Source organism: Anolis sagrei, chromosome Y (assembly GCF_037176765.1).
Source record: "Anolis sagrei isolate rAnoSag1 chromosome Y, rAnoSag1.mat, whole genome shotgun sequence".
NCBI lineage: Eukaryota > Metazoa > Chordata > Lepidosauria > Squamata > Dactyloidae > Anolis > Anolis sagrei.
The window spans coordinates 23,927,042-23,949,377 of NC_090035.1; the positions used below are offsets into that span (position 1 = coordinate 23,927,042).

The window sequence follows — 22,336 nt, forward strand, 5'->3', positions numbered from 1 at the left end:
GTTACACTAGAGAATGAATCAACTTTAAATCCGGTTTCTGCCTCCTGCAGAATTCTGGGGTTTGTAGTTTAATGAGGCTGTTAAAGGCTTCTTAAATTACAAACTCCAGAATTCTGCAGGAGGCAGCAACTGGATTTAAAGTGGATTTATTATCTAGTGTGATGCAGTTTAATGCTACTTGGTGTTGAGTTTTAATGTGTTGTACCCCGCCTTGAGCCAAGAGGAGAGGCAGATAGTAAATACAATTGATGGTGATGGTGATGAGGATGCTGATGCTAATGATGATGGTGATGCAGATGATGAGTATGATGATATTGACAATGGTAACGAGGATTACAGTGGTGGTGGCAATGGCGACTTTTTTTTCCGTGTCAGGAGCGACTTGAGAAACTGCAAGTTGCTTCTGGTGTGAGAGAGTTGGCTGTCTGCAAGGACATTGCCCATGGAATGCCAAGATGTTTTAAGGTTTTACCATTCTTGTGGGAGGCTTCTCTCATGTCCCCGCATGGGAAGCTGGAGCTGACAGAGGGAGCTCATCCACGTTCTCCTCGGATTCGAAATCCGACCTGTTAATCTTCATTCTTGCCGGCACAAGGATTTAACCCACTGCGCCACCGGTGGCTCCTAATGGCAATGATGATATTGATGATTATGGTGGTGATGATGATGATGGTGTAGTGATAATGTTGATGATGGCAATGATGGTGGTGGTAGTGATGATATTCATGATGGCAATGATGGTGGTGGTAGTGATGATGATGATGGCAATGATGATGGTGATGATGATGGCGATGACTTTGCTCCCCTGCAGTGTCAGAGGTCTCTGGGCTTCAGGGGTCTCCAAACTAAGAGCCAAACACCACGAAGATGCCAAGAAGATCCCAAGTGGCTCAGCAGGACCCTTCCCTCTCCTCTGGGACTTCTGCAAGGTCTCTCTTGCCCTCTCATCAGCCACAACCAACTTTGCGAGGATTGTCCACACATCTGCATAGAAAAACTCCCACTGAATCAGCAGATTGGGCAATAAGGAGAACTCGCTTCCCTGGAACAGCAGACAGCAAGGAGTCCTTGGGTGTCTCGGGGGGCAATGGCCACCTCCACTTGCCCCCACCTCTGGTCCCGACCAGGTTCATGACCCTTCTTCCCATGCTGATCCTGCTCCCTGCATCTGTTTACCCCAAAGACACCACGGGACCAGCACCCACCCCTTCACCTGCTTCCCAAGGAGACCACAGCCCTGGCCCCGGAGGCTGGCCCTCCACTCAGGTGTTCTTGCCATTGCTTCTGGGCTCCAGTGGAGAGATGCAACACAGCTGGACCGAGGCCGGAAAAGGGGCTAAAGACACAAAGGATGAGAGATCCAACACCACCATGGCTGAAGAGTCGGAGGGGGCCCCAACAGAGATTCCTTACAACGATAGGATATTCTGCAGCGCTACGGCCCAGATCGGGGGCAGAGAAGTCAGGGGCATGATTCTCACTCGGACACAGCAGCCAGCTACTGAGCCAGCTCTCCTGTGGTTGCCATCCTGCTCTGCAACCTCAGGAAAAAGGGCAAATATGCCCACCGGCACAACATTTGGCCTCGGCATCCATTCAGAGCTCTCAACGGGTGGCTACAGGAGAGACAGGGGCTAATGAGGACTCTGTAGGACTGGCAACAAAGCCGGGCCTCTTTCTTCAAAGCCAGCCTCCAAAGCCTTGGACCTCTGTGCACCCAGCGTCCCCAAAGTCCCGCGAAGAAGGCTCAATGGCCAAAGAAGAGGAGGTTGTGCTTCAAGACAGTTTGTTTGGGAGCTCAGTTGCCTCCTGGATCCATGGAACAACAGTCTCTTTGCAGGAGAGCAGAAATGGCACAGAACCCCTGGCAGGGGCTCCAACGCCTTCCCCATCTGCAGAGCCCTCCTCCTTTTCCTCCTCCTCCTCTTCCTCCTCCTCCTCCTCCTTCTCTTCTTTTGGGGAAACCTCTTCACCTCCGTATTGGATGAGATCTTCCAGCAATAACCCCAACCCTACCATTAGCCTTGGAGTGGGGGCTTCAGATGACCCTCAGACCCCTGACTTGCTCCCATTGCCCACCAACCTGGACTGGCTCTCTCTGGATGCTCCCAAGAGACAGTTGGACTCCTCTTAGGGCGGTCTTGGACCTTTCTTATCTTCGGATGCTGCAGAAGAGTCACCAGAAGGACCCCTTCCCACTTCGGGAGAAGAAACAGGAACTCTCCAGGCCCTATTGGAATCCTTCAGGACCTTATCTGCAAAAGAGAGTGCCCTGATACAGCAAACACAGGCCCCCCACATTAGGTACATAAATGCTGAATTGGGCTCCAATGCAATCGAGGCCTCAGACCGTCTTGGGGTGTTAATACACCCCACAGAGAGACCACATAGGCTTCCCTTTCCTTCTGCAAAGCAAGAAGGGGCTCCAACAGGGTCTGAGATGGTAGAGACCCCCATTGGCAGGACTCCCGGGTTGATTGACAAGTGGCCCTCGAGGGCCCCCTATGCCACAGAGGGGGCCCAGGACCTAGAACTGCCCCCTAAAATGGCCATATCCTCCAATCTGCATTCCAAAAAGGCAACCATGGTGCCTGAGTATCGTTCTGCAACCCAAGAGACATCTGCGGACAGGACTCACAGTTGGGAAGCGGGATCTGGTCCCAGGGAGGAAGCCACTTTCTGGCCCCAGATCTCTCCGACTGAGACCCCCCGGGGATTTTGGAACACCTGGCCGCCCATGACAGCCCCTGACCTGGGCAGCATTGCCAGGGAGGATCCCCCAGTTGCCAGCACATGGCTCCTGGCACCTGGGTCAGAGGAGGAGGAGGAGCAGCTGGAGGGGGAGGCCACAGGGAAGACTCCGTCGAGGGAAGGCGGGCCCAGGGCACCCCCCACCTTTGTGGCAGAGAACCAGCCACCCCTTCTGAAAGGTGAGAGCGGGGCAGATATTGCTGGGATGGCCTTGCCCATGAATTGCCTGTTTGGGAGGGAGTGGGAAGGTCCCCTTGGAAAGCAGGTCTTTTAAGTCTCTGTGGGCCAGGAAATATATCTGCTTCTGGATGGCTCCTGGCACCAGATGATATGTATCTGCCCCATTGATGCACCACCCTTCTTTCAATTGTCACATTGTTGTTGTTGTTGTTGTTATTATTATTATTATTATTATTATTATTATTATTATTATTATTTGAAACACAACAAGATGAGTCCACAGCAGACAAGATCACTCTGCTGGCTGTTGTATTGTATCACACATCGGACACTTCCCAAGTTTTTAGGACTGTGTGATGTATTGGCGAATAATGCGTGCAGATCCCAGTAAGGTGGCCTTCTGCAGCTGGCAGATGGTAATTTTGTCAGCACCAATTGTGTTTAAGTGCAGGGCCAAGGTCTTCAGACACTGCACCCCGTGTGCCAATCACCACTGGAACCACCTTTACTGGCTTGTGCCAGTCTTTGCATCATCATCATTATTATTATTATTATTAGTAGTAGTATTACTATTATTGCTATCTTCCTGCTCAATCCAATATTGTGACCATGCCAGAGTTTTCTTGTCAGATAGTTGTTTATTCTTATTATTCTTATTTGTTGTTGTTATTATTGTTGTTATTATTATCAATAAGAATAATAGTAACAACAATCCAATACAGCTACTATCTTTGAAGAGATTCAAAACAGTTAACAATACGAAAATTATCATTATCATCTGCTTGGACTGGCCCTTCTCAATGATACCTCTGATCCTTTATCCCCATAGAGTCACAATTATTCCTGGAATTGTTTTTAATAACAATATTAATAATGATAATAGTAATACCCACCTGGAGGGCTGCATTTTCCCTTCTCTCTCCCCCCCCCCCCCAATAGCTTTTGGAGATGCCCCTGCATGCTCTGTTCCATGTCCCATGTCCCATTTTCCACACATTTAGTATCCAACCCCAGGGACCCATGGCCCCTTTGAAGGCCCCGATCAGTGAAGCCACTTGAAGGTAATCCCTTTCTTCTCCCCTTTCTCCCACTTTTGGCGCTTCTCTCTGCTTCTTCAGCTGCTCTCCTGCGCGTCCCATGTGAGCTTGTCCTGGACATGGACTTTTCCAGGAGTCTCCAAAACCCAGAGTCGCCTGAATACCAGAATCTGGTGCTCAGCGTCAATGAAACAGTGAGTGCTGTGGCCTGCCTTGCAGGGTTGGTTTTGCATCCTTTATGGTCTCAAAGATTTTTGGAAACAAGCTGAGGTCTGGTTTAAGAACTGAATGGCACCCACCTCTAGATTCCACATTGGATACCAAAATACGTTTCTTTGCATCGCCTCCAAAAGCAAGGAGGGATAATGGGATGACTCTGTCTCCATGGTCACTTTGTGCCATTTCGGCTCCTTCCTTTGGAGTGAAGTGCCTCCCATGTTCCTGTTGCGATGGAGGGGACAGACTTGGTCCTTAAGGGACTTTGGCTCTCCAGACCTCTTGGACTACAAAAACCTGACAGGCCAAACGTTTCTCCTTTTTAGGCCGATCATATCCCTAAAATGGACAGCTATCCTCTTTGGTGGCCACAGAAAATGAAATGAAATGGGGTCTCCTCTTTTCTGTTCCTCTCTTTCACTCTCTTCCCCCTTTCCTCTCCAAGTGACCCCTCTTTTGGCCTCTTTGCCTGGATTCCAGTGGCTGGAAGTGAAGACAATACGGTACCTTGTTTTTTCCCTCTATTACTAGACTTCAGAACCTTCTATCTTCCAGGTGAAGGAGCGTTGCAAGCATAATCTGGCAGGTTAAAACATAGCTCAGAGTGTGCAGGAGATACTGGGGAACCCCAATGAATGTCTTGCAAAAGGGTGTTTTGGGGAGAGATGTGAACCAAGCGGGACCCCTCTGCACTCAGGGCCTGCTGTTAGCATTATTATTATTATTATGTATTTATCTATTTATACCCCACTTTCCTCTCTCAATCGACATTCAAAGCAGCGCACCTCTGGTGCAGACCTGGGACTCTGACATTATGCACATAGGTAAAGGTAAAGCTTTTCCCCTAACATTAAGTCCAGTCGTGTCCGACTCTGGGGGTTGGTGCTCATCTCCATTTCTAAACTGAAGAGCCGGCATTGTCCGTAGACACCCCCAAGGTCATTATTTATTTATTCACTTTATTTATATACCACTTTTCTCAGCCCTCAGGCGACTCAAAGCGGTGAACAACATCAATACAAAACATCGCGAGACAAGTATAAGGCAATTAAAAACAATTGTAACATAAATCATTAGACATCCGTATAACAATCATTAGCGCCTTAACAGTAAAATCAGAATCCAGTCTCATCATCCATTATTCCGTATTCCTATTCCTATGTCTGACTGTCTGACTCTGGGGGGGGGGGGGGGGGGGGTGACCATCACCCCCCCATTGTCCATAGAGACCTCCAAGGTCATGTGGCAGGCATGACTGCATTGAGCGCTGTTACATAAAGGACTTTAATTCCAGTTCAACTCCCATAGCAACATTCCCTGGAATTCTGTAATTTTAGTAGAGAAGACATCATTCTCTGCTGGAGAGCTCTAGAGCACCCCAAACTATAAACCCCAGGAATAAAGTGGAATCATCACATTATATTAACTGTGACATGTGAAAAGACCCCTGACAAATCTGAATGCATTTCTCAGTTACAGGATCTGTTTATTAGAATGTTGAACGTACTTTAAAAACATTTTGCCAAAACGTTTGGGCTTCCTCTTTTCTCGTCTATTTTTATTTAGAGTTTCGGGAAAGCAGGAAAGAAAACGTTTGGCTACAGCATTTAAAGAGTTGCATTTATTGTTCGTCTGTGTGCACTGAATTCATGGCGCCTCTGAAACTAGCAACTTCAATTCCAAAGAAGTTACTCCCCCCCCCCCTCCACTTCCCGGATAACGGTTTGCAAGGTGGGATACTTAGATTTCAGGGCTCAAGGGGATCGAATTGGGGCTGTCTTGCCAGAGTATTGCCCACAAAAAATGTATGGCTGGGATCTGGTTGGGTACAATGTCAGGTTGATAGAACCAGGTTGCTAGAATGAAAATGGGAGCCTAAAAGGAGGCATTTTAGCTGGAGTTACATGAATTGCTGAAATCCCCTTTGATGGCGCAGTGGGTGAAACCACTGAGCTGCTGAACTTGCTGACCAACCAAAAGGTTGGTGGTTTGAATCTGGGGAGCGGGGTGAGCTCCTGCTGTTAGGCCTAGCTTCTGACAACCTAGCAGTTTGAAAACCTGCAAGTGTGAGTAGATCAATAGGTACTGCTTCTGTGGGAAAGTAACGGTGCTCCATTCAGTCATGCTAGCCACATGACTTTGGAGGTGTCTATGGACAATGGGGGATGATGTTTACCCCCCCCCCCCCGAGTCAGACATGACTTTATGTCAGGGGAAACCTTTACCTTTACCTTCTGCAGGGAGAGACCCCTCTCCCTTGGCCACCCTTAACAATGTTTTGTCCACTCCAAGAGGCACCCTATTCTTCCCAGTGCTTTCCTCCCTATCCCCTCCTTATTTCTTTCTAATTTTTTTTCTTCTCCTTTCCTCACTCACACCCTCTCTCGTTTCCTTCCCTCTCTCCTTCCTTTCCTTCCTTCTTCTTTCCTCTCTTCTTTCCCTCCCTTTCTCCTTATTTTCTTCCTATTTCCTCACTCCTTCCCTCTCCTTCCTTCCTTCCCTCCCTCCCTATTTCCTTCCTCCTCTCCTTCCTTTCTTCTTCTTCCCTATTTCCTTCCTGATTCCCTTCCTCTCCTTCCTCCCTCTCCCATCCTTCTTTGGGGCCTTTGTGCCCATCTCTGTCACTGTCCTTACACAAACCAATGGCTGACCGCATCCTTCTTCCCCCGCAGCCCCGGGAGCGTCGTGGTGGAGTTTGATGCCATCTTCCTGGCCATGGCTCCGGGCCTCTGGGTGGCCCTGGACCGGTCAGCCCTTTCAGAGCGCTTGCCCCCAGGGCTCTGGGTGGGCAACGCCAGCCTCCTGCGGAGAAGGACACAAGGTCAGGAAGCGAGGGCCTGGACCCTGAGCGGAAGGGGCGCAAATAGGAGGGGAGGAGGGAGGACACCAAAGGACTACCTGAAGGTGGCCAAGCACCCAAAGGGTCCATCCTTGCGCCTGTGACATGAGTGGCTGCTGAACCCTCTGTTTGGAGGATGGTAGGTTAAACTGCATTGCAGAACGAATGCAGTTTGAGACTCCTCAAAGCGCCATGACTAATTGCGAGGAAATCCTAGGAGTGAGGCACCACCGGTCTTTACAAAAGAAGGCTAAAGACCTTGCAAAACCACAACTCCCAGGCTTCCAAGGCACTGAGCCCTGGCATAGAATCCTAGAGTCAGAAGGGACATCTAAAGGCCATCCAGTCCAACCCCCTTCTGCCAGGCAGGAAGACACAATCAAAGCACTCCTGACAGATGGCTATCCAGCCTCATAATAATAATAATAATAATAATAATAATAATAATAATAGTAATAGTAATAATAATAATAGAACCAAAGAATCATAGACTTGGAAGTGATCCTCAGGGTCATCTGATCCACCCCCCTTCTGCTAGGCAGGGAAAGCAAAATCCAAACCAGCCCAACAGATGGCCATTCAGCTTCTGTTTAAAGCCATTGGTCTCTGAAGCAGAGAGTTCTCTGTTGAACCGTTCTTCTTGTGGTTAGGAAGTTCTTTCTCAGGTTCAGGACGAATCTCTTTTCCTGTCATTTGAACCCATTGGCAGTTCAGGGGGTATCAGGCTGCATTGTCATATTTCCAACCAAAAATATTTTTCTTGGTCTCTTGGTTGTTAGGCCTGTTTCTGGGATTCTCTGGGAAGCCGATTCAGATTACAGCACTGGATAGACCACATCAGCTCTTGTTTCTTAGATAGGGTTATCATGAATAGATGCTTTATCTTCTGTCTCTCAAAAACTAGAGCCAATGGGGGGAAAACAGGGGCCATTTTTGGGAAGCAGCAGTAATCAAATATACCCAGAAACAGGGCTAACTAACATTGGAGGCACAAGAATGTGTGCATTTGCCGATGCCCTAAAACACCATGAAGTATGAAATGCACAGTAATTTCATTACCACAAAGAAGGGGGAAAAGTCCTTCTTGCATCAAAAAAGCAAGCAAGTAATATTTTGTTATTATTATTATTGTTGCCATGTATAAATATGTGAGGGGGGAGCAAGCTTGTTTCCTGCTGCCCTGAAGAATAGAACATGGAACAATGGTTTCAAACTACAGGAAAGGAGATTCCACCTGAGCATTAAGAAGAATTTCCTAACTGTGAGAGAGAGCTGTTCAGCAGTGGAACTCTCTGTCCCAGAGTGTGGCGGAGGCTCCTTTTTTGGAGGCTTTTAAGCAGAGGCCGAATGGCCATCTGTTGTGGGTGCTTTGAATGTGATTTTCCTGCTTCTTGGCAGAGGGTTGGACAGGATGTCCCACGAGGTCTCTTACAGCTCCATGATTCTATGATACTATGATATTATTATTATTATTATTATTATTATTATTATTATTATTTGTATAAAACAACCTCAATTCCAAGATGCATCTATTTTCTACTAAAACCCATGTGATATTCTATTTACTTGAATCTAATGCTCACCATTTGGGGCTAAATTACCTCTGCAAAATGAGGGTGCACATTAGACTCGCGTCATACAGTCATCTTAGTGCTGAACCAAAGCCAAAGGGGAAGCTACTTCAGGAGCTCCTCTTGGAGGGACGTCACCTTTAATTTAATGGCCATGTCTCAATGCTATGCAATCCTGGGATTTGTAGTTAATGAGGCACCAGCATTCTTTAGGAGAGAAGGCCCAAGGCCTTGTCAAACTACAGCCTCCAGGATTCCATAGCACTGAAGCAAGGCAAAGTGCATTCATTCTACGCCTGTGGTCTTTGATCATCTTCATCTCATCCTCCTCCTACAGAGAGGCATCTGGATCCCTGTGCCACGCTCTTCTCCTGCCGCGAGAGCTATGAATGCGTCGCCACCACCGAAGGGGCCCTCGCCAGCGCCACCTGCGTCTCCGCCTGCCACCGGGACTATTGCAAGAACCAGGGTATCTGCACCCATGCAGCCAACCAGACTCCCGTCTGCCAGTGAGTGCATCTCAATGGCTGAGATAGCAAAAGTGATCCCCAAAAAGAGAGAGGATGGGATGCACTGAATGGAGTGCAAGGGGCTCCAAAGGCGAAAAGGGAGAAGCAGGAAGAAAAGAAGAGAGAAACTGAGTTTTTTAAAAACACATTTCTTCCATTGTAAGATGCACCTCAATTTTAGGACCAACAACAGAAATACATAAGATGCACCTGTGATCCTAAGACACACCCCATTTGTTGAAAAGTGTATATAGAAAAAGGTGTGTCTTAGAATGGAAGAAATGTAGTTATAACAACAACAGCAATAATTATATCCTAGGGTCTCCATTTAGGGAGCAGAAAGACCGAGCTTAGCACCCAAAACAAAGATTGAAAAAGACATAGTAATGATGATGATAATAATAATAATAATAATAGCAACTATTATAACTTGGGGTCTCCCATTGAGGGAGAAGGAAGACCTACCTTAGCACCCAAAACCAAGATCAAAAAAGACATAGTAATAATGATAATGATAATGATAATAATAATAGCAACTATTATAACTTGCAAACTCCCATTTAGGGAGAAGGAAGATCTATCTCAGCATCCAAAACCAAAATCGAAAGAGACATGGTCATAATACTAATGATAATAATAGACAGGAGTCTTCCCCCAATGCTTTCCCTGTAGTCTTTCATTTGGGAAGCAGCCAGGCTCAGTCCTGCTTAGCACACAAAACCAAAACAATAATAATAATCCGCATGTCTTTAACTGTAAGATGCCATTGATTGTAAGATGCCCCCTTATTTCAGCACCACCTCCACCAACATAATTAAATCAGATACGTTTGTGATTCTAAGGTGCGCCCCATTTTTAGACAGGTTTATACAGTATAAGGGAGGAAAGTGTATCTTAGACTTGAGGAAACGGTAATAATAAAAGGTTAAAAATAGGCTTCCTGCCCTACAAAGACATCAAGTGCGGTATTTTAGAAGCTGCTGGGGGAGTGGGACTGTGGATTCCCCAACTCTGCTCCTTCAGGGGTTTTGAACCAACTCCCAGCAGCCACAATGGCCATTGCTTCTGGGGCTGAAGTCCAAAACACCAGTGGGACCAGACTTTGGGAGTTGCTGGCCAAGACTCTTGGGGCATCGGAAGGCGTACTGCACAGGGGCCTTTCTGCGGCCTACATCTGCCTGTCCTCTCTCTGGTCTGGCAGGTGCCCTGTGGGCAGTGACTTCTGGTTCCTGGGCCTCCGCTGTGACTTCCGCGTGACCCAGCAGAGTGTCCTGGGTGTGGCCTGTGGCCTTCTGCTCAGCCTAGTGGCACTTGGCCTGGCCGTGGCTGGCTTGGTCATCCGCAGGGTCCGGCTGCTGTTGCTGGAGGCTAGAGCCGACCAGACCAAGAGCAGGTGAGTGCAAAGCTGGGTGAGGAGACCCTTAAAAAGCCCTCCGAGGGGCATCTCCCTCCACTCCAGACGGCTCCTGGCTGCATTCCAGGGTCATCTCTGAACTTTCTCAGCCCACCTGCCACCAGGAAAGAAGGAAGAAAGGAAGGAAAGAAAAGGAGGATGTGAGCCTGAACCACGTTCATGATGGAAAGAAGGAAGGAAGGAAGGAAGGAAGGAAGGAAGGAAAGGAGGGAGGGCTGTGTTGCTTGCATGATGGATGGATGGATGGATGGATGGATGGATGGATGGATGGATGTGGGCCCAAGCTACCTTCATGGTGGAAGGAAAGAAAAAAAGGAGGATGTGGGCCCGCGCCGCTGTCATGATGGAAAGAAGAAAGTAAGGAAGAAATGTTGTGAGCCTGCACCGCCTTCATGATGGAAGGAAAGGATGTGAGCCTGTGCTGCCTTCAGAAAGGAAGGAAGGAGGGAGGGAGGGAGGGAGGGGTGGGGTGGGCCTGTGCTCCTTTCATGATGTATGGATGGATGGAAAGAAGGAAGAAAGGATGTGCCCTCATGGTGGAAGGAAGAAAAGGGGGATGTGAGCATGTGCTGCTTTCATGATGAAAGGATGGAAAGGATGATGTGGGCCTGTACTGCCTTGAAGATGGAAAGAAAAAAGGAAGGAAGGAATGATATCAGGCCTGGAGTTCTCACTTAGGCAGGTCTGGGTCTGGAAACCTTTATTTAGAAGTTAGGTCCTTTCTTTGAAGACCTTGGAAACATAATTTCCAGAGTGTTTCCTTCCCTACGGTCTCTGACTATGACCCCTAAAGTGGCCCTTCCCAATTCCTGCCCCCATCCCCATAGTCAGATCATTGGGGTCTTCCTGGCTAGCTGTCATCCCTTGTGCTCCTGTTGCAGCTACCGGCGCTTCTGCCGCCTGGATGATGTCTCGGCACACTACTGGTCCAAACCGTGGCTGGCCTCAGCTAGTTCCTTGGACAACCTGGCCTTCAGCAACTCTGAGGAGTTGCTCCACTTGCAGATTCTGGACACCGGCTGCTATGGCACTCAAGAGGAGCCCCTGGCCTCCGGTGGCTATGGAAACCCCATTCACAGCAACCTCCATCTTGGCTCCGTGGGGCAACCCAGGTAACTGGCCTCGCAGTTGGGGCTGCAAAGGTCCAAAGCATGCCAAGCTTTCTGTCCAAAACATCAACTGCTTGGTGAACTGCAGTTTGATGCCACTTTCAATGTAATGGGATCCTTGGCGGTGCAGCTTTGCAAGGCCTTTTTCCTTCTCTGCAACTGTCTTTAGCAATGAGCCTTGGTAGTCAAAGTGGCACCAAACTGCACCAATTCTAGTGTAGATACATCCTTCGAATTGTCCCTCCTGGAGGGACCATGCCACCCATCCCTGCCAATGGATAGCCAAATCCATGTAAACATTAGGAAGAACTTTCTGGTGCTAAAAGCTGTTTGAGAGTTAGTATATGCCATCTTAGCGTCTGGTGGAGTCTCTTTCCTTGAGGCTTTTTAAGTAGGATGACTGTCAGGAAGGATTGGGTTATGCCTGAAGTAGAACTGGGTTGGACTGGATGCCTTTTGTGTATCCCTTCTAATGTTAGCACCACAACCCCTGCCCCCCTTTGTGGTTCATTTTGGGGTCTCCTTCCCTCTCCCCCGCTTTTCCAGTTCCGCTTTGCATTGGGAGGAGAGCTCTCTTGGTGCCAATGATCCCATGATCGACTCGGGGAAGGCCAGCGAGGTCTCCATCTGCAGCTGGCCCTTGGAGCCCATCCAGTGGAGCCCCTTCCATGGACTCAAACAGGGGTCAAACAGGGAGCCAGCGGTAAGAAAGGCCAAGGTGCTTTTATCCAAATGGATTTTGGTGCAGGTCATCGACCATAATATAAAATACAAAAATATTTGTATATATTTATGGTTTTATGTCCCGGCATTGAATGTTTGCCGTATATATGTTGTGCTCCACCCCAAGTCCCCTGCGGGGTGAAAAGGGCAGAATATATATATATCTATTTATATATTCCAAAGGGACCCTCTTTTCCTTGGACTGGATGCCCTTGTTCAGGGCATCCCTTGCAGTCCCTTTTATTGCCCTGAACCACCTTCCTTTGAGAAGGTGTTTGAGGATCCTTTTGAGCCGCAGGAAAGGCTGAACATCCCCACCTTTCTCTTTTTCTTCCATTCTACTGGCAGCCAAAGTCTCCACGGCCCCTTTCCTGCTGCGAAGAGATGGAGCTGGTCAGCCTGGAGAGAAGCTGGACGGCCTGAATCCTGTGGGTCAAAGTGTGGTTTTCAAAGAACAGATCTTCAACGGTAGCAAAACTCTAACCTCAGCCTGTGCAGTCTGCAGCTGTGGGTCTCCAGATGTCAAAGGCCAAAGGGTCAACCTGGCTGGCAAAGGTCTCTGGCGGTGCTCAGCTTGGTGACCATAAAGGAAGATGGGATCTTTCACCCAATAAAGCTAAAGAGCCAGACTCTGCAGGAAGGGAGTATGCCCAGAGAATGAGGAAACCGGATAGTATTATTGTTGTGTATTAAAGTAAAGCTGTGATTGAGGTATATTAAAGGGCAATCCTTTTTCCAAAAAATCATATTATACTTCTGTGTAAAGTGTTGCTTTGTATTTTCAAGTGGACTTTTTTGGGGTGAAGAAAAGAACAACGAAATTAAGACAAATGTATGTTGGGAAGAAACCCAAAAGCACATTGAATAGTATTGGGGTTGGTTTTTTTTTTTGGGGGGGGGGGGGGTGACCTGGGATGATGGGAGTTGTAGTCCACCCAGCCACAGAGCGCCAATATGGGATGATGGGAGTTATACTCCACCCAGCCACAGAGCACCAATACAGGATTATGGGAGTTATAGCCCACCTGCATCCAGAGAGCCTTGTGATTCCCACAAACAATGAATCTGGACCAGATCTGGCATACAGGCTCACTATGGCCAACTTAAAATTACTGGAGGGGTCTGGGGACATTGACAGAAGATGATAGTTGTTGTAGTCCACTTTATGTAGAGAGCCCTGTGAACCCCACAAATGACACTGAGAACAAGCAGTCACAAAGGAAGGAAAAAACATGTCATGATTTATTAATATCTGGAGAAACGTCATCATTTGGAACCACAACTCGAACTGTACATTTTACAATCACACTCTATTTGTAAACAGTTAAAAAAAGCCACGGGTGACTTTTGCATCTTCTGGACACAACAGTTAGAATCAAGGCAATGAAATGAGAGCGTCTTTCGGCAGTTTAAAAAAGGTTCGTTGTTTTTCTTTTTTTTATCCTTGTTTAGTCATCCGTCCTCGGACTAAACGAGCTTCATCGTCATCATAATACCATTTGTGGCACCCCAAAAACAAAACAAAACAAAAAGAAGGTAAGGAATAAAACAATAAAAGTGGTAAGATGATTCGAATAACACTTTCACGAGAAAAGTTACTGGCGAGAACTTTTTGACATTTGAAACGTATACAACAAAGTTTCTGTAAATCCAAGACCTTGGCTACAGTCTGCATAGTTAAAACTTCTGCTTTTAAAGGTTAAAACATGGAACACAGTCACAAAGCAAAGGAAAAGCGAGGAATAAAGGGGTATTTTTTTGGGGGGGGGGCTCTGCAAACATGGCGAGGTTAAAGGTCGAGAACCAAGCCCCTCGAGATCTGGGAATGCACAGAGAGGCACCCATCAGCAATTGGAAGCAATTTTTGGCAGAAGTTTCACACAGCAAAGTAGGAATCAGTGCTTTAAAAAGTCATTATCATTATTATTCTATAAGGAACACAGAGGAGCTTTCCTGGGGACCTTGGTTGGCTTGTTTGCTCATTTTCCTGAGAGCCATGCTCATTAAAGATTTAGGAGGCAGGCCTTAGAAGGGAACAAACAGAAACGACAACACCACCAACACAAAGGGGAACATGGCCAAACACTGCTTGAGAAGTTTCCTAGAGATAGAAAGCAACCTTTTACCAGGTTCTTGTGGGTTTTTCAGGCTATATGGCCATGTTCTAGAGGCATTTCTCCTCAGAGGTGAGGTCTGTTGGAATTGGGAAAAGGGTTTATATATCAACCTTTTACCGTCTGCATTGGTTTAGAAATCGTTCCGTGAAAAAAGGATTGGGGGAGAGGAGGAGGAGAAGAGTAAATGTGGAAAGGAAAAGGAACACAAATGTTTGTAAACAAGGCAGTGCCCCCTGAAAGAGAGGAGCCTCCCTCCTCCCCATATTTCTCTTTTAAGGAAACAACCCCAAAGCCTTTTGGAAAGTGCAGGACCCAAATTGCTGTGCGCACGGTTTCACAAACTGTTCTGTTTTGTGTGGTTTTTTTAAAAGTTCCTTTCTGAAAAAAAAAAAAAAAAAGAGGCAGATGCAACTCATGCTTTTGCGCCTCTTCCTCTCATCTGTCATCTTATCGCCGCCGTTGCCTTTTGCTCAATTGTTTGGCACCGACAAACCGCCGCTCCCTCCTCCACTAATATTGCAAGGTCTGTGCAAAAGCTTTGAAAGAAAAGCTCCAAGTAACACCCCCCTCCCCAGAAAAGCAACAACAACCAAGCTAAGACATGAAAATGGGTTCTGCGTTGGGTTGTCTGCCTGCCTGCTTTTCTTTTCTTCCAGATAGCACTCGAACCTTGGAAGTGTAAATCTATTGACGCTTTTCACATTTTTATGTATCTACCTACCTATATATATACCTATATATATATATTCGTCTTGGCCTGCGTGATTCAAGTATTTCAGACTGTTTTGGGGGAGGAAAAGGGGGAAATGTGCGCAGCGGCGTAACTACTTCCACAGGGAGCCCAATTGTGGGGGGTCCACTTCAGTGCCGCTTTGAGGTCACCGTCTAGGGCTGAAAAGAGAGGAAGGGGCGGAAGGCCCACTCCTCACATGGATTCCCCTGTTGCTGCCGCCGTGACCCCGAAATGGTCGGCTTAGAGGAAGGCGCTGAGAGCCGAGGAGGGGCCGCCCATCAGGGCCCGGGCCCTCCCCCCACCCCCCAGGGAGCCCCACAGGCCAGAGGAGTAGCTCAGCCGTCCCCCCAGCGAGGAGCTCCCAACACTGCTGCTGTTGCTACTGCTGCCAGCCCCGCCATGCAGGTCCCCAGCCCCGTTCCAGTGAGTGGAGGTGTCGCTGCGGCCGGGAAAGGCGTGGCTGGCACCATTGTCCCCGGAGGAGGCCCCCAAGTGGCCCTGGGGGGGCCAGGCCGGGGAGGAGCCCAGGGAGGGGCCTTGTGCAAAGAAGCGGCTGATCTCCTCCTCGCTGGCAAACTCCGCCAGGATGGTCGTGTTGCCCAGGACACACCTGTCACGAGGGAGAAGAAAATCACCACCACCACCATCAATCTATCTATATAATAAAATGTCAATGTATTATTTATTCATTCATTAATTCATTCATTTATTTATTTATGGTATTTTTATCCCACCTTTCTCAAGCCTGAAGGTGACAAATGGGTAGCAATTTGATGCCATAACAGTCCATAGTATACAATTAAAACATTTAAAACATTATAAAAACAATATAAAAACCATTAAAAACATATAATAACCAATGTCTTCCTGTTAATCCCATTTTCCAATAGCATCATCTAAGTCATTCCGTATTTCAAACTTACCTAATTCTGTGTTGGTCTATTGCATTGCAATGTAGGTTTGTTTGGGTCTGTCTATGTTTGTATCCATCTATCTATGTCTATAATAAAAACTCAAAGCAAGTATCTATCCATCCATGTTAGTGTCTGTCTGGCTGACTAGCCATCTATCCATGTTTGTAACAATCCATCCATTTAGTTTGTATCCATCTATGTATATAATAAAAAGTCTATCTGTCTGTCTGTATCTATCTCACCATCCATCCATCCATCCATCCATCCATGTTTGTATCCATCTATGTATATAATAAAAAGTCACATAGCTATCAATCTATGTGTCTGTCTGTCTGTCTATGTTTGCATCAATCTACCTACCTCCCTATCCATCTATGTATATAATAAAAAGTCAAAGCAGATATCCATCCATCCACCCACCCACCCACCCACCCACCCATCCATCCATCCATCCATCCATCCAAGTTAGTCTCTGTCTTTCTGACTATCTAGCCATCTATCCATGTTTGTATCTATCTATCTATCTATCTATCATCTATCTATCTATCTATCTAGTTTATATCCATCTATTTCTCCATCTCTCTCTCTCTGTTTGTATCCATCTATGTATATAAAAGCCAAATTAGATACTATCCATCCTACTGTCTGTCTGTCTGTCTGTCTGTCTGTCTGTCTATCTATCTATCTATCTATGTTTCTATGTATTTTCCAAGATGACTCTCACTTCCAGAGAGTCCCGTGACTCCAACAATGAATCCAGACCAAATGTGGCACACATCCCCATCATGATCAACTTAAAATACTGGAGGGGCTTTAGGGTTGAATCCAGGATGAGAGTTATAGTCCACCCTGCAACCAGAGAGCCAATAACCATAAAACCAAACAATGACTATGTTTAAAATTTACCATTAGTAAAGACCTAACCCAGGCATCACTGGGTTCCTCTGCCGGCTGCACTTACATGTGGAGGGACGTTTGTGCCTTCATCACCTCTTCCTTTGAACTGTAGCGGACCAAAGCATTTCCGTGTGGGAGGTTCAGGTGGAATGTTTTCAGCGGCCCGTGCTGCATGCACAGCGTCCGCAGGGTGGAGCCATCAATCTGGGGGTGGGGTGGAGGGGGGTGAGGGGTGGGAATGATCATAATCGTTACCTACTCCTCTTCACAGCTTGAGGCAACAGGGTACAGTATAGTTAAATTTTTATTTAGCCATCCTGTCAGAAGCAAATTGAAAATACAGTTATAATGTATAAAAAACAAACTTGGCATTATACTACATTTTCTTTGACCAAAGGCTGGCTGCTTCAAGTTAAATATGCAGATAAAACAAAGGGTCCTTTAAAATGCATCTATTAGAAGCACAGAAAAAAAATAAGAAAACACAAATAGTAATAAAATGTAAATTAAGAAATCTCACCTGTGGCGTGAGGTTTTTCAGGACAAGACAGTTGGTGATTCTCCCTGAGCTCTCGCCCCAAGCTGAACCTGCAGGACAGAGGAGAGAAGAGAGTGAAGAAGGCAGGCCCATCTCACCTGAAAGTCTGGTGGGATGTCATCTTCCCAGGACCCCAATGGGGGAACACAAAAAAGATCGAGATGCATCAAAAGTCCTGTTCTAATTTGGGAGGGAGGGAATAGTCCCTGTGCCCCATTTGATGACTGAACTGCAGACTTGGGAGGCTTCGAGAGGTGAAAAATGACACCCTCCCTCCATTTATTTTGATCTTCTTCCTGTTTTCCTTTACTCCCTCAATTTCTTCTTTTCTTTAATCTCTCCCTCCATTTATTTCTTCTTCCTTCCCTTCCTCCATTTATTCCTTTCCCTTCCCTTTATTTCTCTCCTTTCTTTTCCCCTTTCCTTTCTCTTCTTCCCTTCCTTTCCATCCATTTATTTCTCCCCTCTTTCCTTTCTTTCCCCCCTTTCCTTTCTTCTATTTATTCCTCCCCCTTTCCTTCCCTTCCTTCTGTCCATTTATTTCTCCCCTTTTCCTTTCCTTCCTTTTATGTTTCTCCCCCTCTTCCCTTTCCTTCCTTCTGCCCATTTATTTCTCCCCTTTCCTTTCCTTTCTTTTATCCATTTAATTCTCCCCTTTCCTTTCCTTCTATTTATTTCTCCCCCTCCTTCCCTTCCCTCTGTCCATTTATTTCTTCCCCTCTTTCCTTTCCTTTCTTTCCTTCTATCTATTTCTTCCCCCTTTCCTTTCCTTCCTTCTGTCCATTTACTTATCCTCTTTACCTTCCCTTCCTTTTATCTATTTATTTCTCCCCTTTCCTTCCCTTCCTTCTGTCCATTTATTTCTCCCCCTCTTTCCTTTCCTTTTTTTCATCTATTTATTTCTCCCCCTCTTTCCTTCCGTCCATTCATTTCTTCCCCTCTTCCCTTCCCCTTCCCTTCCCTTTCCCTCCTTCTGCTGTTCTCTTTCTCACCGGGGGTGTATCTGCCCTCTGAGGTGCTCCACCCTGCACCTCCTCCTCCTCCTCCAAAGCGCTGCAGGGGGTTCTCCCAGGAGGAGAGGGGCCCCTTCTGGCCGGTCAGCCCCGGCGGAGGCCGAGAGGGGGCTGCAACACTTTTGGGAGGCAGGGGCACCTTCCACAGCTCATGGGCCAGAGAGGTACTGCTGCTGCTGCCATTTGCAGAGGCCGTGGACCACGTCGGTTTGGAGGAATCACTGTTTCGGGCTGCAGGGAGGGAAGAGGGGGCCTGAAGTGAGGGAGGGGCTGCAGTGCAGGGCAACCCTTCCTCCAGGTAACACAAGCCTCGTTTGGGAAGAGCTCTCAGCCCCATCCGCACCTGAAGAAGTGCTTTGTGCTGTGCTGCTGAGGGAAACGTTGTAGTTGGAGGCACGAATGGATGACCAGGCACTAGTTGAAGGCAGCGCGGTGTTCAGAGATGAGGATGACCCTGCGGGGACAGGAGACAGATTCGTTTCTAGGATGTCGTATTGGGTCTTCCCAATGCAGGGTCATCCTCCGCTCATAGCAATAAGACCCCTGGGTGAGTTAGACCTGCCCTCCCCTTCCCTCCATCCCAGGCTGACCCACCACCATTCCTGTCCCTGAGGTGGTCCGCCTCCCGCACAGTGTTGATTGACAGATTGTTGGTGACGCTGCCGGGAGTGATGTAAGGGTCAGTTTCTGGGTCGATGTTTGGGTAGCCTTTCCAGGGCTCACCGGGGCGGAACTCTGGAAAGGAGGAAGAGTTATGTATGTCTCGTGTGAGAATGGAGAGAGATGTCTCCAAACAGACAGAACCTAACTTTCCGATAAAGAAATTGAGTTTCAATGCTGCTGTTTCATTTTCTTATGTTTTATTTAATTGTGTTTTTATCTGGATTGTAATATTTTACTTTAATGTGCTTTTATTTTAATGGATTGTTTTGCTTTTGTCTTGTGGACATTCTGTCCCATATGTAAGCCACTCCGAGTCCCTTTGGGGAGATGGTGACAGGGTTTAAGAATAAAGTTGCTGCTGCTGTTGTTGTTATCAAGTCTTTTGTAACATTTAAAGGTTGACTCCGCTCCTGTAATTGCTGAAGCTCATTTGCTATGCTCAAGAAGCTTCTAATCTGCTAAAACTGCTGCTGTACCTTTTAAAAGGCTTTTTTCCTTTATGAAATTACCCAACAACCCCTCCCTCGGACCATGCTTGTGAAGAATTCCTATGAATGGGGCCATATCCCCGCCTTAGTGCTGGGTTCTCAGGCCCAAAAGTCCCATGCCAAGTGGCTGCGTTTGGCAGGAAGGGGCTCACCTGGTGGCCAGTTGACGCTGCTGGAACCGCTGGGTGATTTGGCGCGGGACCAGCCCTCCCCAATGGGCCCCGGGGGGCTGGCCAGAGAGTTGCTGCCGTTCATGAAGTCGTAGGGGACAAAGGACGCTTCCTCCAGCCTGAAGCCACCTGAAATAGCACCTGGAAGGGAAGCGGTTGGGATTCAGCAAGGTTCTACACAAGGAATGGTGCTGCCACAATGGGAAAGGAGAGGGATCAAGCAAGCCTTGAAGGGAAAGCCTATCCTCCGCCTTACCCCTCTTGGGTTGTGACGCAAGACTGATATCCTTAGATTTCCCACCCCATTTGCCTCAATTTTTCTGGTCTTAGAATGAGGTTAGGATAGCTGGCGTTAGGCACCCCTGTTCTCTACTCTATCCATCAGGGAGTTCCTTGAATTAAATTAAGTTTAATTAGCCCTGGTGGAGCAGTGGGTTAAACCATTGAGCTACTGAACCTGCTGACCAAAAGGTTGGCGGTTCAAATCCGGGAAGCAGGGTGATCTCCTGCTATTCGCCTCAGCTTCTGCCATCCTAGCAGTACAAAAACATGCAAATATGAGTAGATCAATAGGTATTGCTTCTGCAGGAAGGTAACAACACTTCATGCAGTCATGCTGGACTCATGACCTTGGAGGTGCCTATGGACAACGCCAGCTCTTCAACTTAGAAATGGAGATGAGCACCAACCCCCAGAGTCGGACATGACTAGATTTAATGTCAGAGGAAACCTTTACCTTTACTTAAATGTTAATTAAAAGAACTATCTGACTGATAAAGTGGCATCTCACAATCCCTCTGCTATGAGTTTTCTATGCTAACAGAAGAAGCAGGAGAGTCTCTTTTCCAGAAATACATCTGATTCCAAAATAAATTATTAAATTTGAGATGAAACCCGAACTTGATTTGCTAGGGATGCTAAATGATCAACTCAAGAGAAAATATGGAAGGCCAATGCTAAATTTGACAATGGCAACAAGGGTTATCTGTGCTCAAAGATGGAAAGAACTGACAGCCTCAACGCAAGGAGACTGGCTTTCTAGCAGAAATGGACAAAGCCACAACGTTGGTTAAGAAGAAATCTCTACTCGATTTCAAGGAAGACCGGGCCCTATGTAAATGTAATTTCTTTAGCAAAGGTGGGGCTCAAATCTCCATCATTGGTTTTTGGAATTCGAAGAGTGTCATCATGTATTTATTGATGAATTTAGTGAAAAATTGAGGAAATCAAAACCACCAGGCAGAGAATGCAAAAGCCCTTAGACTTAGGGAGGGGTCGTAGAAGTAGTGGCCTTTTTAACATTAGGAAAATATATTTCCAACATTTTTTGGCTTTTTATTTTGGCTTATGGCTTGTATTCTTGCTCTTTAGAACTGTTTGCGGATTTTGTATTAATGTATTCTGAATAAAAATTATCAATTGAAAAAAGTAGGAGCGGGAGAGGAAAATACATGAGAGGCAGTGAGGGATGGGCCTCCACGGCATGTGTCTGCTTTAATCATGTTATAAGGCATCATAGGGAGGCATGCAATAAACCCTATTATTATTATTATTATTATTATTATTATTATTATTATATCATCATCATCATCATCATCATCATCACCACCACCATTATCCTGCAGAAACAAGCCTAGCAGTGAACTGCAACCTTCCATCAAACATCACCCTACAGATGGTCTTCAACGTTTGTGTGGCATGGTTTTGGCAGGAAACAGGTCCCTCCTGCCCAACACTCCCTTCCAGCTTCAGGGAAAGAGCCCTGGCTTCCTGCAGGGCTGTATTTTGTTGCTGAAAGCCTCCCCCCCCCCTTAGTACCCCTTAATCCTCTTCTGTCATGTGCTTCCTTCTCCTCTGGCAGCTGCACACCATGACTTTCCTGTGAAGCCTGATTACTTCATCCACTGATACTTTTAGTACAAGCATCCCAAATATGCCGCCTTCCAAACACTGCAAAGATTTGTATACAGTACTTTAAGTCAATTTTCAAAATCTGCTGGGCATAAAAAGCTTACTGGTTAATCTCCAGAACCCAGCGCTCCTGCTCCAAACCCCGTCAATGACATTCTCTCCATTCGATAAGAACAAGCCCCAAAAGGCCGCCAAGGCAATGGTGGTGTGTGTGTGTGGAGAGGAAGGTGGGGGAGGTGTTCTCTCAATCCAAAGCCTTTATATATCTTACCGTTTTTGCTGGCGTTTTGATCCAACGGTGACACATTTGTGGAAACACTGTCCACGGTCGTCCATTTTCTCAGTCGGGACTGCGGCTCCTTTATGTTGCCCATGTCCATATTTACATTCAAGTTTGAGTTTGATCCTGCAACAGAGAGGTTCTGGTTACAAGTTCAAGGCGGTGAACTTGCCACTTGAATTTCCTGGCTTTGCAGCCATGAAGCTGAGCTTAAGAAGAAGTCGACTTTAGAACTAGGCATCGCTATTCCTCCCTCAACTGCG

The 22,336-nt window shown here is 46.9% G+C and overlaps 2 protein-coding genes across 11 annotated transcripts in view; one reads left to right on the plus strand and one right to left on the minus strand.

Moving 5' to 3' along the window:
* The window catches only part of LOC137095152 (uncharacterized), a 30,618-nt gene extending 17,516 nt beyond the window's left edge, over nucleotides 1–13,102 (plus strand). For 2 of the 5 annotated variants that reach the window (XM_067461465.1, XM_067461467.1), the window contains exons 2-8: nucleotides 4,050–4,162; nucleotides 6,857–7,005; nucleotides 8,932–9,103; nucleotides 10,305–10,496; nucleotides 11,399–11,629; nucleotides 12,173–12,329; nucleotides 12,698–13,102. In XM_067461465.1, the coding sequence (XP_067317566.1) occupies nucleotides 4,050–4,162; nucleotides 6,857–7,005; nucleotides 8,932–9,103; nucleotides 10,305–10,496; nucleotides 11,399–11,629; nucleotides 12,173–12,329; nucleotides 12,698–12,772 (1,089 nt within the window). In that variant the 3' untranslated portion in view covers nucleotides 12,773–13,102. Of the gene's footprint in view, nucleotides 1–146; nucleotides 2,931–4,049; nucleotides 4,163–6,856; nucleotides 7,006–8,931; nucleotides 9,104–10,304; nucleotides 10,497–11,398; nucleotides 11,630–12,172; nucleotides 12,330–12,697 lie in introns of those variants that run through there. The other 3 variants (XM_067461468.1, XM_067461469.1, XM_067461466.1) reach the window with 3 other exon arrangements.
* Nucleotides 13,103–13,561: 459 nt separating this feature from the next.
* The window catches only part of LOC137095688 (trinucleotide repeat-containing gene 6A protein-like), a 42,397-nt gene continuing 33,622 nt past the window's right edge, over nucleotides 13,562–22,336 (minus strand). For 4 of the 6 annotated variants that reach the window (XM_067462480.1, XM_067462478.1, XM_067462477.1 and 1 more), the window contains 8 exons: nucleotides 22,065–22,199; nucleotides 19,865–20,023; nucleotides 19,156–19,296; nucleotides 18,905–19,015; nucleotides 18,541–18,792; nucleotides 17,531–17,598; nucleotides 17,075–17,214; nucleotides 13,562–15,809 (listed from right to left, as the gene is read on the minus strand). In XM_067462480.1, coding sequence (XP_067318581.1) covers nucleotides 15,440–15,809; nucleotides 17,075–17,214; nucleotides 17,531–17,598; nucleotides 18,541–18,792; nucleotides 18,905–19,015; nucleotides 19,156–19,296; nucleotides 19,865–20,023; nucleotides 22,065–22,199 — 1,376 coding nt within the window. In that variant the 3' untranslated portion in view covers nucleotides 13,562–15,439. The other 2 variants (XM_067462479.1, XM_067462481.1) reach the window with 2 other exon arrangements.